We start from the raw sequence: 15,693 nt of genomic DNA, 5'->3' as shown, positions 1-15,693 counted from the left end.
ATCAGCTATATCCATATAAATGTTACCGGCTCCTGTCTACCTATTATTTTGCTTATTTTTCATTTTGTTCAAAACTTGAGTGGGAAAAGGGGGTGCTATTTATTGAGTCCCAAAGCCCACACAGTCGTAAAGATCCTTCAGTACTTTAATTGAGCTTCAGTGTCTAGAATACTGAAACAACCTGTAGATATGTTCCACTGTGGATAACTTTTCAAAATCAGAATGAGTAGGAGAGGAGCCAGAAAACTGGAGATATCAAGTATTTTCCAGGTTTCCAAAAAGGAAAAAGATAGACTTCAGAAAGTGAGTGAAAAGCTTGAAGTTATTCCTTGAAAAAATTCTAGAATGTATTATTGAGCAGATAACTGATTTTAACTAAGCAGAATTACTATACCTTATGAATAGATTACTATAATGGAAGACCAAAATATGACTAACATTGACATCAACAAGGCATTTGATCAAGAGTCTTGGAATATGAACAAGACAGAAAATGTAGGTCAGACAACATTAACATTAGGGGAATTCTCTATATAATGAATGCTGACTCACAGAGATTTGGCACACTATTGACATAGGCCTCATAGCTCTACTCTTTGATCTGTGTCTAATCAATCTTCATCTGTATCTAATCAATCACTGTATAAAGGCATAAAAGGCATGTTTTCTTAACGTACTGATGCTGGCTGGGAGAGGCATTAATATGCAGGATAATAAAAAACAGGATGTAAAATTATTTCAATTATGGAAAGAGTAGGCAGAAACCTAGCAGAAGATCCCTTCTAAGTTTAAATCCTAATTAAATACATGTGTCTTCTTGTTGCATTCACTTAAGTAAATTGTCATAGTAACTACTTTTAGTCTTTTACCATATATTTCATACTGATTTTAACCTATCAATGACTTAACATGGAACTTTTTCTTTACACCAGATATCATCATACTGATTTAAAAAAATACAACTACATTTACCTAGTAAATAAATACAGAGAATAGGCCATGCTGGACATGTTCCGTCCATATTGAACAATCTCATTCTCCTGATCTTCCCACTTCTCAATTTCGCAGTCAGCGTCAGAGGTGAGCAAACCCAGCTTAAGTCCAAGCTTTGCTATCTTGGCTTGCTCCTACAAAACATATATTTAATCACAATGACTTTATCGCTATTGTAAAAGGCAGATTCGATGTAGGAATAGGTCTTACCTCAGAGTCAGGCTTGTCTGGCTTTAATGATTTCAGGTTTGCATTATTCTTCTGTGACAATAAAAAGATTAAGATTATCTTAAAAAGCAGGATATTAAAATGTAAGGAAACACAATAGTAATACAAAGTATGTATTATAAAAGTTTAAAATATTCAGTATGTAATTACTGAATAATCACATACTGAATATTTTACCAACTGCAAATACTCTACTACTAGGTGAGTTCAGCTTTGAATAGGTTGTTAGTTTATCTGGAGCCAAAGAAAGCAGGTCAGTGCCCTGCCTGCTCTGTGGCCTCTGTGCTTATAGCTGCTCTCCTCTTTTCACAAGGGCTTCCAGGGCTTCAAGACAACTTTTGCAGTATTCCTGGAATCCAATTATTATGTCCCCAAGCCTCCCTGGCCTCTCTGTTCAACATGATTCTCATAATGCTTAAACTATTCATATGAAATGATATATTAAAATTAGTTGCTATATGTAGTTTTCTGTACATATTCCTCATGTTATGACTCCAGAATTCAATTCCTTTTACTAATTTGCTCTTAGAAGGCTAAATTTCAACACTGTAGTTTCATTTGATATCCCAACTGCTAATCCCATATCCCAGTTGTAAAGAGATTATATGTAGGATTCTGAATTTAAGATGTGAACCAGTGTTCAATGGTTCCCTATTTTTGAAAGAGAAAGTTTGTTTTCATGTAAATTATCTGGAACTCAGAATGTATTTCTCCAGAAGGGGAGAAAATATTCCATACTAGTTAGTTACCAGGCTAGTCCACTGGTGGCTGTATACCTGAAGAATAGAGTACCAGGACAAACCACACCACCACCAATAGCAACATTTCCTTGAAAAATATATTCCAAAGTTCTCTGGAGATGATAGCCCACAGAGTTGATTCCTCCAACTCTGAGATCTGATGAAAGCTCCCACAGTAGGGCAGGAGTTCCGAATGGCTAGGGTTTGTAGAGAAAAGGGGGCCAACAGATGCAGGGAGCCAACTTTTTAAAATGGAAACATATATTTAATTTTACATACTCACAAACACATATTGGGTACGGATTCACATACATGCACACGAAGTATAAATTACAATAAAACAAAACACTTATGTGACCATTTGGCTTAAGAAGGAAAATCATCACTAATATCTTAAGGAAAAAGATCTTCCCATACATATATGTTTGTTTCCCTTATTACCAAGACTTGTTATTTCTGACCAACTATTCTGTCACCAGTTTCACCACAGAACAAAACGGCCTCGTGGGGTTTGGATCTGCCCATGGAACATAGCCCTTTTGAGATTTTCTCATGATGTTTACTATTAAAGAAATAGGTAAAGTTTAAGGACAGAAAATAAAGGAACTCTGTTACACACATACACACACACACACACACACACAGAGAGAGAGAGAGAGAGAGAGAATAAACAAATATGACCAATGATCTCTCTGGCTCCTCCCTGAATGGTCACATCATCTTTATCTCCATCCTTGGTCTAGTTGACTATAAAGCAATTGATAAAACATTTAAGAAACTTAGGAACACCTTCAAGCTTTTTAGGTTTTATTTCATTTAGAATTTTATACCTTATATTGCTCTTTAAACTTAGTTGCATTTTCATTATTTTTATTTTTGCTTTTACTAATGATGATGATTATTAAAGTGTTTAATGATGACCGAAAGGGGACTAATTGCCTGAAAAGGTAAATAAACCATCTTAATAATGTAACCAAGCTTGCCATCTAGTGGACACTATTTTGGAATGCAGTCAGATGCATTCGTTTCAGTTATGTAAAGCTTAAGACGTCAGTCTCCTAAATATAAATAGCACCAGACTCCAACTTTGCTTCCTAAAAGAGAGAACTATAATTTTCTAGGACTATAATTAGCTATGCTATCCTCAACCAAGAAAATGGTTCATAATTCTGGAATGATTTGTTACTAAAGATAAAAAATACGATTCAGTTGAATAAAATCTTTGCTTTTCATTCAACCTGTTAAAAGTTTTGTGATAACTTTTCTAATTCTCAAAAAATTATTTTGTAGTAGCCCTAAGTTATAGCACTTACAAAAACAGTGAGTCTATCCTTACTTGCTTAAATCCAGTAGGATATTAGCTATAAAACCATCTGTTCGGGTTAAGTTAGCTTAAAATAACAAAAATAGACAAATTGCTATCTGTATTTTCAAACTGTTCTGACAATAGCTTAAGGCACAGAAACTGTTCTTTTTTTTAAGCCACAGAATTAATTTGCAGTGTCATGACTGCTTTTTCACCAGCTACATTCAGTTCCTCATGTTGTATTTCAGTATTAAATTCCAGTCCCTTTTCAAAAAATACACTAATTAAGTTTAGACCATTTTTTGATTTGGAGATTTATCATTTGTTCTTCCCCTACACTATCGACCATTCCCACTATCATTTCTACAACTCCAGACTTAAGACTTTTATATTTCTCTTCATTGAAAGTTCTCTCCTCTGATAGTCAACATCTGTTCTTCATCACATTGTTACTATTGATAATCATCAGTAATTTTTCTTTCTTCTCTATTCATTTTCTTTTTATACAAGTTTAAACCTATACTATCCAATAGAGTAGCCATTAGCCACACAGGGTATTGAATACTTAAAATGTGGCTAGTCCAGATTGAGATATACCTTAAGAGTATATCTCTTAAAATACACACCAGAGTTTGAAGACTTATTATGACAAAATGATTATTAAAAAATTCCCCTAATTATATGTTGATTACGTCCTTAAGTGAAAATATTTGGGATATATTGGATTAAATAAAAGATATTAACTTCACAAGTTTTTTTGTAATACGACTACTATACAATTTTTAATTATATATATGACTTGATTTATAGTCATCCCTCAGTCTGCTCAAGTCCGTTATATAAAATGGCATAGTATTTACATATAACCTATACATATCCTCCTATATACATTAAATCATCTCTAGATTACTTATAAAACCTAATATAGCCAAGCACGGTGGACAAGGCCTATAATCCCAGTACTTTGGGAGGCCGAGGTGGGTGGATCACTTTAAGTCAGCCTGGCCAACATGGCAAAACCCTGTCTCTACTAAAAGTACAAAAATTAGCTGGGTGTGGTGGTGAGCACCTATAATCTCAGCTACTTGGGAGGCTAAGGCAGGAGAATCACTTGAACCTGCGGGGACGAGGTTGCAATGAGCTGAGATCATGCCACTGCACTCCAGCCTGGCTGACAGAGTGAGGCTCCATCTCAAAACAAAAAAACAACAAAAAGAAAACTAATACAATGTAAATGCTATGTACATAGTTGTTATACAGTCTATCCTTACTTGCTTAAATCCGGTAGGATATTAGCTATAAAACCATCTGTTAGGGCATAGTATTTGCATATAACCTATACATATCCTCATATATACATTAAATCATCTCTAGATTACTTTTTATCATTGTATTGTTATTTGGTTTTGTTTTGTTTTTGTTTTTGAGACGGAGTCTCCCTCTGTTGCCAAGCTGGAGTGCAGTGGCACAATCCCAGCTAACTGCAACCTCTGCCTCCCGGGTTCAAGCAATTCCCCAGCCTCAGCTTCTCAAGTAGCTGGGACTACAGGTGCATGCCACCACGCCCAGCTAATTTTTGTATTTTTTAGTAGAGACAGGGTTTCACCATGTTAGCCAGAATGGTCTTGATCTCCTGACCTTGTGATCTGCCTGCCTCGGCCTCCCAAAGTGCTGGGATTACAGGCGCGAGCCACTGCGCCCAGCCTATTTTGTGTATTTTTCCAAATATTTTTGATCTGCGATTGGTGGAATTCACAGATGTGGAAACCTCAGATACAGAGGGCCAACTGTATATTTCTATTGATCAATATTGGGCTAGACTGTAAGCTTCACAGTAGCAGAGGCCAGGCCTGCCTTTTTCATTGACTCAGCAAATTATCAAATTATTTTCTGAGTGTCAAACTTGTGCCAGACAGTGTAGGCAAGGGGAATACCAGAGAGTCTAGGCAAGGAGAACAAAATAATTTTTTAAATCCCTACTGTGGAATTTATATTTTAGTGTCTTTTTCATCATTCTTTCATCAGGGCCAAGCATAGTGCCTGGAAAATAGTAAGTGATCAAGTAGTACTTAGTGAATAAACAAATGAATATTTTTTCCCTCTTTGACTTATAATTTGACCTGTTACGAATACTGTGGGCCATTGAAGTGCTCCTTTCTTTGTAACTGAGAAACCGGGTATAATTTTATACTGGGCATAATTCACAAGTCTTTTATTTTTCTCATTTGTTGTCATGATTACTTCCTGCTCAGAAGCTACTTTTACATGGGCCATTGTTTTCCTCTACTTCTTAAGTTAGAGTTACTAGGACCACCTGGTAGTTTTAGAAGAATAGTCCTTCTTGATAATTGATTTTATTGTTTTTACTATAATTTCTACTTTCTATATCAATCTTATTCAAAACTATACATTTCCATAGAATGCTCTCTATAAATGAATTGCTAAGATCATCAAAATGCCACCTGGGTAACATGACTGATATTAAAATGCTATTAGCCAGAAGATAGCAATTTTCATTCCTGTCATTATTTTTTATTGTTGCATTGTTATAATTTTTCCAAATATTTTTGATCCATAATTTCCAATATTTTTGATCCCCAAAAGGGATCTTGGAACCACTGCTTGGCTAATATATAACTGTGTATCTCTTTCCCATATAGATGACATGTGACATGTTTTCATCTAGGTAGAAAGCACATGAAAGTCCTTAGCTTGCAGAAAGAGATTCCAACGTGACTTTGCAAATTAGAGCCAAGATAGGGAGAACAAAACAACTTCTGACCTCAGATATAGCTTTTTAATATCTTATTTATTTATTTTTATGATGCTATTACTAGGATATGACTTTTTATTAGTCACAAATTATGTTACCTATTTTCTCAAACCCCCAAACCTAATACAAATATTCGGAGTATAAGCCACACTTAGATTGCTACCCATAATAACAATTCTGAAGTCAACATTAATATCCTATCTTTTTTCTATTATGTCAGTTATTTGTGGTGGAGGGAAGTAGCAACAGGCAATAGGAGCATAATTTGAATTCTGAATTATAACATTCTGAAATGAACATAATTCTTACTTACCATTGGCTTTGGAAGTGAAAGGTAGCCATACTTCTCTCCTACAAATAACACATATTAACTTAAAATTTTTTTCTATTACTATATTTTTCTATTATTCACACTTTTAAAGTATTAATTAAACAAACAGGAATGTCAGTATATTAGTTTTGTTAACTTAGTCTATTAATTACATAAAATTCAGAAATAAAACTGTAATTTGGCTGGTGAACATGAAGACTCTCAACAACTGCATGTCTAAGGTACTATGCTGGCCAATCTCCACCTCTCCCAACATAAAGGGAGAAAAGCAAATGTCCCACTGACATTTACTGCCACTCACAATCAGCTTCATTCACAGAGTGCTCCTTCTACAGCAGCTGGCCTCTAATGAAACCTGATTCCTCTTTTATCAGTACCAGCATCAGCGCTACTTCCATTTCTGAAAAGTACCAGACCAAATAATTTATAACTAACCTCATAATGTATTCTCTAAGTCAGGGAAAAAAAAACCCCTCTGTACAAGATAGGAAGATGAAATAAAGCAAATAACAGGAGGTTTTTTTGACTGTGAACTGACACATGGCATGAAGCACAATAATGAGTAAAGGAAGGAGATGGGCAATGCCCACATCATCCCTGGCCCATCTATCATTTTGCAACTTCCTGATCATGTATACAGTCAGGTTACAATGAATAATAGCCTTTTTATAAAAGCTAGTTTGTGGTATCTGGGGTAAATAGTAATTGTGTCTTGAAGAAAAATTGCTTCTTCAAGGAAAACAAGTATATTCAGCTATAATAGATTAGTTTGAACCATATGAAATTGCTGGTATTCAACCATTTTGAAATTTCATATGGTCCAAACTAATAAAAGTAAACATAAGAGCACTAAATCACACCTTTTCTCATAGAATGGCTATTACATGAAATCGGCAAACCTGTTAGTCTCACAATGGTTTATACAAATATTTAAAAATTTCATCTATAACTGTGCTATTAAAATTTTGATCTATAACTGTGCTATTATATACTAGCCACATGTGACTACTGAGCACTTGAAATGTGGCTAGCCTGTACTGAGGTGTGCTATAAGTGTATAATACATAACAGATTTTGAAGATGTAGTACAAAGGGAGGAAAAAAAGATGTAAAATATATTAACAATTATATACTAAAATATTCATTATATATTTAAATGGTATTTTGGATATTTAGATTAAATGAAAACTATTATTAAAACAAATTTCACATGTTTTTAATTTTTCCTGTGCCTACTAGAATTTTATTTTTTATTTTTTGAGACAGGGTCTTACTCTGTCACCCAGACTGGAGTGTAGTGGTGGAGATCTCAGGCTTACTGCAGCCTCAACCTCCTGGGCTCAGGTGATCCTCCCACCTCTGCCTCCTGAGTAGTGGGGACCACAGGCACGTGCCACCAGGTAATTTATTTGTTTTTTTTCAGAGATTGGGTCTCACTATGTTGCCCAGGCTGGTCTCAAACTCTTTGGGCTCAAGCGACCTTCCTGTGTTGGTCTGCTAAGATTATAGGCATAAGCCACTGTGCCTAGCCTAGAAAATTTAAAATTACATATGTGTCTCACATTCTGTTTCTCTTGGACAGTGCTGATCTACAAGAAGAACTGTTGCTAAGAGTGAGTTAATGGGTACTTGGGAATAGCTTTATGATTCAAATCATTTCCTTGTAAGGGAATTTTATTAATTAATGGCTCTCTGATCTCAGAATGGTGAGGAAGAAAAACTTAAAAAGGAAGAGGCTATTTTCATGCCTTGTCTCCAAGCTCTGATGTAAAAAGGGCCTAATTTAGTTCCAAGATTAACAGAAGATGGTCTTCAGGTCACTCAGATTTTCAAACTTCATCTATCTTAATTCAAAGTCTGAATCCTGTCCATAATATGCTTTAAAAGTGGTCTTAGCATATTATAAAAGGAACATTAAACAGAAGTGGGAGGCTGGGTGTAGCGCGGTGGCTCACACCTGTAATCTTAACACTTTGGAGGCTGAGGCAGGTGGATCACCTAAGGTCAGGAGTCCAAGACCAGCCTGGCCAAAATGGTGAAACCCGGTCTCTATTAAAAACACAAAAATTAGCCAGGTGCGGTGGCACATGCCTGTAGTCTGTTCTTTTTTCTTTGTTTTGTTTTGTTTTGTTTCAGCCTGGGTGACAGAGAAAGGCTCTGTCTCAAACAAAACAAAACAAAAAACCGAAGTGGGAAAGTACTAAAAATAAACAAAGAATAAAGAATTTTTAAAGGGCACTATCATTACTTAAATGTAATCAGCTACAGGAGTAGTCTTGTATTATCTAACCTAGTAATCTTCTATAATGCTTATGGGCCTAAAATGTTCACATTTACTCTTCACAGGTTGGGGGAATATCAACTGTTTCAGTATCTCTTATATCTCTAAGACACCACAGAGTTAAAGAAAGCAGAATGTATAAATAAATGCATTGAGAAATAAATGCAATGAAAAGAAAGTTTTTACATAATCTGGTTTGCTACCATTTTCATCCACCTAGTAGTATTTATCACTTGATACTTCTAATCCCACTGGTCCTCTTACAGATACTTCATTTTTCTTCCTATTCTCATCCTTCAGTTAGACTCAGGATGATTTATACTAATTTGAGAAAAATTGAAAAAATTAATCATTTTTTCAGATAGGCCTCCTCCAAATACCACGTAGGTAAGATTCTTCTTTCCCCCAGTTCTAACAGAAACCAAACAAGTTGACAAGCACAAGAAAAAGCAAGGTAACACTAACACAAGATCTAAACTATAGTTAATTTTATAGATGTTACTTCCTACTTTTTTTTTTTCTTGAGATAGAGTCTCACTCCGTTGCCCAGGCTGGAGTGCAGTGGTGCAATCTTGGCTCACTGCAACCTCTGCCTCCTGGTTCAGGTGATTCTCGTGCCTCAGCCTCCCAAGTAGCTGAGTAGCTGGGACTGCAGGTGCACGCTACCATGCTCAGCTAATTATAGATGTTATTTCCATGTAAGTCTAATTACTGCCATTGATTCTAAGCAGAAAAAAAAAAGAAGAAGAAGAAACTGGCTCAGCCAGGCACAATGGCTCATGTTCATAATCCCAGCACTTTGGGAGGTCGATATGGGAGGATTATGTGAGGCCAGGAGTTCAAGACCAGCCTGGGTAACATAGTGAGAGTCCCATCTCTGGGGAAAAAAAAAAAGCATCCGGGCATGGTGGACAGCACTTGTAGTTCTAGCTATGGGGGAGGATCCCTCGAACCCAGGAGTCTGAGGCTGCAGTGAGCTATGATCACATCACCGCACACAATCCTAGGTGACAAAGTGAGACCCTGTCTCTAAAATATGATAAAATACTGTCTAAATTATGTTGAGCTGTTATATCAAGGAAGTAGCATAAACAAACTCTCATATTACAAACATTAAAAATAGTTGGAAAAACAGGCCTATCTGGAGAAAATATACTTAATACAGATTTGATATATAGAACTGTCTTCAAAGCACTGTCCTCAATGAGGTATCCTAAATCCTGTTTAGTCAACACCACAATTGTGCCATCTTCTGAGTTTATACCTTCAGATAAATTAAGTTCACAATTAAGTTCAAAGGGTCTCTCATCTTAAGGGAGTACTAAAATTATTTCTTATGAAAAGCTAATTGAGAAATGTTCTCAGTTACAATACATAAAGCCTTTCTGTATATCTACAAAATAAAGCTAATTCCCGAAGAATGGAAAAGCCTTATTATTTTACTGAAAATGTGCTAAATTATTCCTGATTCACAGGTCTTATAATTAGCTATCTTTGGTTCTGGAGGTGCTTTATATGGTATGTTCGATCAAAAAAATTCATGTCCCCAGACCCACTTAAAATAAATCCCTGATGTGTAAAGGACAGGCAGGTTATCAGCTAAACTCAGGAGCAGGACTGAGGTAGTCTAATCTAAACCCAGCTATCATCTTCCAACTCCTCTCTCTCCCTCATCTCTATATTCAATTGACCAATAAACCCTACCATTAGTTTTTAAATTCTTCTTAAATTAGTCCCCTTATCTTTATCTTGACTATCATCACCCTAGTGTAGGCCATCATCTCCTCTCTGGACAGATCACTCCTTTGGTGCAGGCTCTTACCTTCCCCAAATAAACTCATCTTTATCCATGAACATGTTTCTCTTCCCGTACTCCCCTTTTTTGTGGCATCCAATCTACCAAATGATAATGTAAATGCAGGGCTATGAAACAGGACTCCTCAGAAAATGAGAAAAGTAGTTACAGAACTGAAAACCAAACTAAGATTCTTGGCAAGGTCCTTAATTTAAAAAAAAAAAAGAAAGAAAGAAAATGGTTTATGAAGGTATACCATGCATGATCACAACTGCCCCACATAGTTTGGTTAGAGCTGCATCTCTATTAACTGAAGCATAGTCATATTTGCTCTAAAATGATTTAAATAGAACAAAGGGAATTCAGCTTCCTTAAAGGAGAGATAGGGACTATAAGCTATGAGGTAAGGTTTTTTTCTGACACTTATTTGTCCAAAATAATCTCAAATTCTAAACTGAGACATATTCACCACTAAGGAAAAGTGGAGTCTTTTAGATCTGGTCCCTTCTAATATAAGGACCATTGTCTCCCACATTGGCCTCCCAAAGTGCTGGGTTTATATATAACATGAGCCACTGTGCCTGGCTGAGCTAGTTGGGTGAGAAAGCAGAATGGGATGAAAACAGAAGACAGGAAGATAAGTATTGATTTTTACCTTCTTGAAACAATCCCAGGAGGTCCTAATGTGAAATTTAAGTGTCTGGGGTTAAAGTGGACAATGACCTAGCTCTCAGACTAACCTAGCTCTCACTAACTAGCATGTGAACACTAAAGGCTCCCTCTTATTGCTTAGCATGATGTTTACCACTTAGTTGGTTGGTTAAATGATACTTACAAGTATGCCTGGTAGTTTGCCAATCACAGGAGGCAAGTTAAGCAGAGCAGAACTAAGGTGGCTAGAATACAGCAAAGGCTTTTCAATAACAGTCATAACATGAGTTATAGCAGCAGCAAAGAGAAATCAGGACCTGAAGAATACACCTTTGTATGGAAAGTAGTAGGCAGGTGCAAGGTAATGGGCAGCTTTGTCACACCAACCTTCCACAACAGGAAGAACAACACTGTGACACTGGATTCCATTCATTCAATAATGGTTAACCCAAAGTTAGACTTCTTTGAGGAAAAAGCTATGCTCATGAGGTTGATGATAAAAATCAGGACAAATAAAGGCAGCACACACAATCCACCAACTCCATCTCAATGAACCCTACATAAACCCCTACTGAACAGAGAGGCACTTTCCCAGTGAAACAATAGGTGTTCCATTGACTGAAGGCTGAGGAGTTTCCCACATAGGAAGGAACTTCTGTTCAGTCCTTAGGAAGTTTGGGTAATACTGATTTTTTTAACATAAGTTAACTGAACCTATGGAAGAGATCATTTACATAATAGCCAGCTTGAAAGTAAAAGAAACCACAGTGCTCATGTAGTCTGAAAACAGGTATAGGATGTGCAAGCACTATGACAAACTACTTCATTTATGTCTTTTGAAATAAAGAAACAAACTCAAAAGGCAGGTAATGTGCCCAGGATTCCATTACTAACAGATTGTTTTATCCCTTCTGTAATTTTGCCGGCCCCATCCTCAGCCAATAAGTGGATCAACCAAAACAAGAATCCAGTCATGCTTGTTCCTTGCTCTGTACTTCCTGGGATCTCTCAGTCATTTCTGGAATGGTGTTGGGAGGGAAAAAAAAAGCAGAACTCAGAGCTGCAGTAGGGAGTATTTTTCACAGAACTGGTTCATTCTCATTAGAAAATTTTAGAGCTGGAGTGGAGTTTAAGTGCTTGAGTAATAGAGTGTGGGTAGTTAATAAAATTTCATCTTTGGCATCACTCAAACCTCAGTAAGGGTCCCAGCTCCTGTGGTTTACTCACTTGGGATACTTCGAGCCTCAGTTTCATCATACGTAAAATGTGGAAATAATACATGTCTTCAGGGTTACTGAAAGGATTAAATGAGAAAATGCACATCCAGCACTTATGAAAGTACCTGGCATCCAGTAAATTCTCAAAAGATGGCAGCTACTGTTACTTTTATGGTTATAATAGTCATATGTCTCTGAAGGATCATGTTGACAATTTTACCCATACAGACCCTAGTAGCCTGTGGCTTTTACTTTTCCTTAAACTCCCCTAGCTGTTTTTAAAAAGAGCCTAACTTTGGTAGAAAAAAGGCAAATCTCAGAGACAGAAAAAGAGAGCACTAAATTAATGTTGCATTAGATGTCAGATGAGAGGAATCTTTCAGAGGGTGTCAGTTCACCACTGGAGAAGGGATGAGCTTCATCTGTACAAAGAAGCAAGGAGTTTACCTTCGCTTCTGCAGATCTAGAGATTTTCTATGGTGGGGCCAGACAGGCTAGTCCTCAGTAGGCGAAAGGACATACGGAGAGAGGGATTCCAGAAAGGAGCAGAGATTGAGTTTAAGGGAGAGAAATCAGACCTAATGTTTTCTCATAAACTATTTAGCTTTACTCTAAGGTAACAGTGGTCATGATGCTGATTGCTGATAGAGGTAATATTTGTTGAGAATTTACTGTGAATTAACTTATTTAATCTTCACATTCACCATATTAGGTAGTTTTGTCATCATTATCCCCATTTTGCAGATGTAAAACTTGAAGCACAGAGAGATTAAGTTAGAAAATAGAGGCAGGATTGGAACCTAGGCAGTCCACTTCAGAACCTGAATTTCAACTTCTACCCAATTCTATCCCTGACGTGATATTAGCACTCAGATCTCTGAGGAAGGAAGAGACCTCCTGATGGAAAATGCAACTTGGGTTTGTTTTCTGTTTTAAGGGGAAAAAAATTACTTACATTTATAGAAAGAAAACCCCCTTGCCAAGGTTATCAACCTCTAATTGCTACTGTAATTGCTATTCAGAACATCGCCCAGGATGAAGGCAGAGAATAACTGTTAAATGACTGCTATCTTTCTTGAGAGGGGGGGAAAACCTGTTATAACTCCTCTTCTTATGGAAATAAAAGAGAAAAGATAGACCAAAATGCTGGTAGAACAGCCTGGTTTAGAAACTGCGAGGATCTCAGAAACAAAGAGGAAGAGGCCCTTGGTCAAGAAGACTAGAACCATATCCGTTTCAGATGATGATCAACTCACTAGCCCAGGGACACAGAAGAAGTACAAGTAATGAAAACTCAGCTATAGCCCACGTTTACGTGAATGAAAACAAAAACCTATCCAGCACTGAAAACAGTATGAGAGAAATCAATGCTAAGCTCAATGGTGTTCTGGTAAAGAGAATCAGCTGGCCAGGCTTGATGCCACATTCTTTTCAGAATGGCTGAAGCTATTAGTAAAGCTTCTCACAGTGCACGTGGAAAACATTTGCAAGTACATGGAGTCAGTCACATGCCAGAAAAATAGCCATTCTGTGGCACTCCTCCAGCCTCCCTACTTTCAAGGGCTGATGACAACTGATAAAAAAAAAAAAAAAAAAAAGCCAGAAGATAATAGTCCTCTGGCCTTTAAAGAGAGGCAGGCAGGATAAAGACACAGTGTGGGGTATATTCTATGCCCAGAAGTCAAAAGTACACTAACTTCAGGTAGTGCTCACAAAAGACTTTTAGAGCTGGCAGGTCACTGAGATCACTCAGCCTAAGACTCTCATTATTGAGCCAAGAACACTTGGGCCCAGACCAGGAAACAGCTTGCCTAACACCAGTGTGATAAAGAGCTGGGCCTTATAGATACTCTAGGATAACCCACACCACATATCCTATCACCACAGGAAGCCACTTCTCTTCATTTCCCAACAGTCCCTAAAGCTAAGTGACCATTCTTCCTTTTAAAGGTGGATCAATTATATCATTTACCTTTTAATATCCAAAACTTGGCTCATATAGAAATCTATGTAACTATAAATACGTTATCAAGGCATCAAAATGATATGCCATTCAGACTATCACAGAAATCTGTAAATGAGGAAACTTGTAAACATTTATTATACTTTAAAAATGATGTTATAGCTATAATTCTACTATGTCCTGATTTTTAAGCAAATCAACATTTATCCTAAATGGGTATTTTTAAAATATGAAATGTTTAAATGGGCATAATCAATAAAAATAAATATGTAATTTGATGTAATAACTTTAAATGACATTTTATTTTAAAAAAAAATAAGCAAGCTTTGACACTACAGAAGCCATTTAGAGAAAACACATAAACATGTAAACATAAATAACAGGACACACAGTACAATGGGAAATGAACAAAACTTCCAGTTGATATTAAAATAAAGAATAAAAATGATGCCTTCCTATATACTGTATGGTGCTATTTTACATGTTGTAGAAATACCAGTGAACTTACCCACCACAGGCAATATTCCAAGATTATGTAGTCACCAAGGAAAGAGATTCCATCCAAGTGGAAGGAAAGCAATTCAAAAATCAAATAACTACATTCATTTCATTATGAAGTTAGTAGAATTAAAAACAGAGAATTATTGCATCATAGAAAAGTTATAACTAAAAAAAACTTAGAAGAAATAAAAAATAACAATTTCAATAGGAAAACTAGAATGTTAATATTAATTCAGAGATCTACACTGTTTGGTTTTGTTTTGTTTTTTGGAGACAGAGTCTTTCTCTGTTGCCCAGGCTGGAGTGCAGTGGCATTATCTTGGCTCACTGCAACCTTCGCCTTCCGGGTTCAAGCGATTCTGGTGCCTAAGCCGTAGTAGCTGGGATTACAGTCACGTACCACCACACTTGGCTAATTTTTATATTTTTAGTAGAGATGGGGTTTCACTGTGTTGGCCAGGCTGGTCTTGAACTCCTGACTTCAAGTGATCCGCCCACCTTGGCCTCCCAAAGTGCTGGGATTACAGGTGTGAGCCACCACACCCGGCCTACTACACTGCTGTACAACTAACTTTACTGCTTAGATACTAAAATAAAGGATAAAATAATATTTTTGTAATTTTTTTGTGAAAGATATTTTACTATGAAAATAACCCAGCTGGGTTACAACAAGATAATTCATTTTCAGTTGAGGTTTGGCATTAAAAAACTAACAGAGTTACACTAAATTAACATATTTCATTATGTGGACAGTTTCTCACCTCGTCTTCCTTCAAATACATCATTGATTTCTCTTAGCAGTGTTGACATGTCACTAATTTGGGATTCCCAAGCTTCACAAAATACATCTAGGTTTTCTTTAGCAATTTTACTAGATGGATGCAATGTCAATGTTTCAGCAGCAGAAATAATCT

The 15,693-nt window shown here is 36.5% G+C and overlaps 1 protein-coding gene across 3 annotated transcripts in view; it reads right to left on the bottom strand.

Moving 5' to 3' along the window:
- The window catches only part of CTNNAL1 (catenin alpha like 1), a 70,979-nt gene that overhangs the window by 9,678 nt on the left and 45,608 nt on the right, over positions 1-15,693 (bottom strand). For all 3 annotated transcript variants that reach the window (XM_012439046.3, XM_012439047.2, XM_012439048.3), the window contains exons 11-14: positions 15,541-15,691; positions 6,354-6,391; positions 1,204-1,254; positions 973-1,127 (exon numbers count right to left, since the gene is read on the bottom strand). In XM_012439046.3, the coding sequence (XP_012294469.2) occupies positions 973-1,127; positions 1,204-1,254; positions 6,354-6,391; positions 15,541-15,691 (395 nt within the window). The remainder of the gene's footprint in view (positions 1-972; positions 1,128-1,203; positions 1,255-6,353; positions 6,392-15,540; positions 15,692-15,693) is intronic.

The sequence above is a fragment of the Aotus nancymaae genome, unplaced genomic scaffold (assembly GCF_030222135.1).
Source record: "Aotus nancymaae isolate 86718 unplaced genomic scaffold, 86718_ANA_hifiasm-v0.15.2.pri h1tg000003l, whole genome shotgun sequence".
NCBI classification, from domain to species: Eukaryota; Metazoa; Chordata; class Mammalia; order Primates; family Aotidae; genus Aotus; species Aotus nancymaae.
The sequence above is the reverse complement of the archived record's forward strand: the minus strand, read 5'-3'. Positions and strand labels throughout refer to the sequence as shown.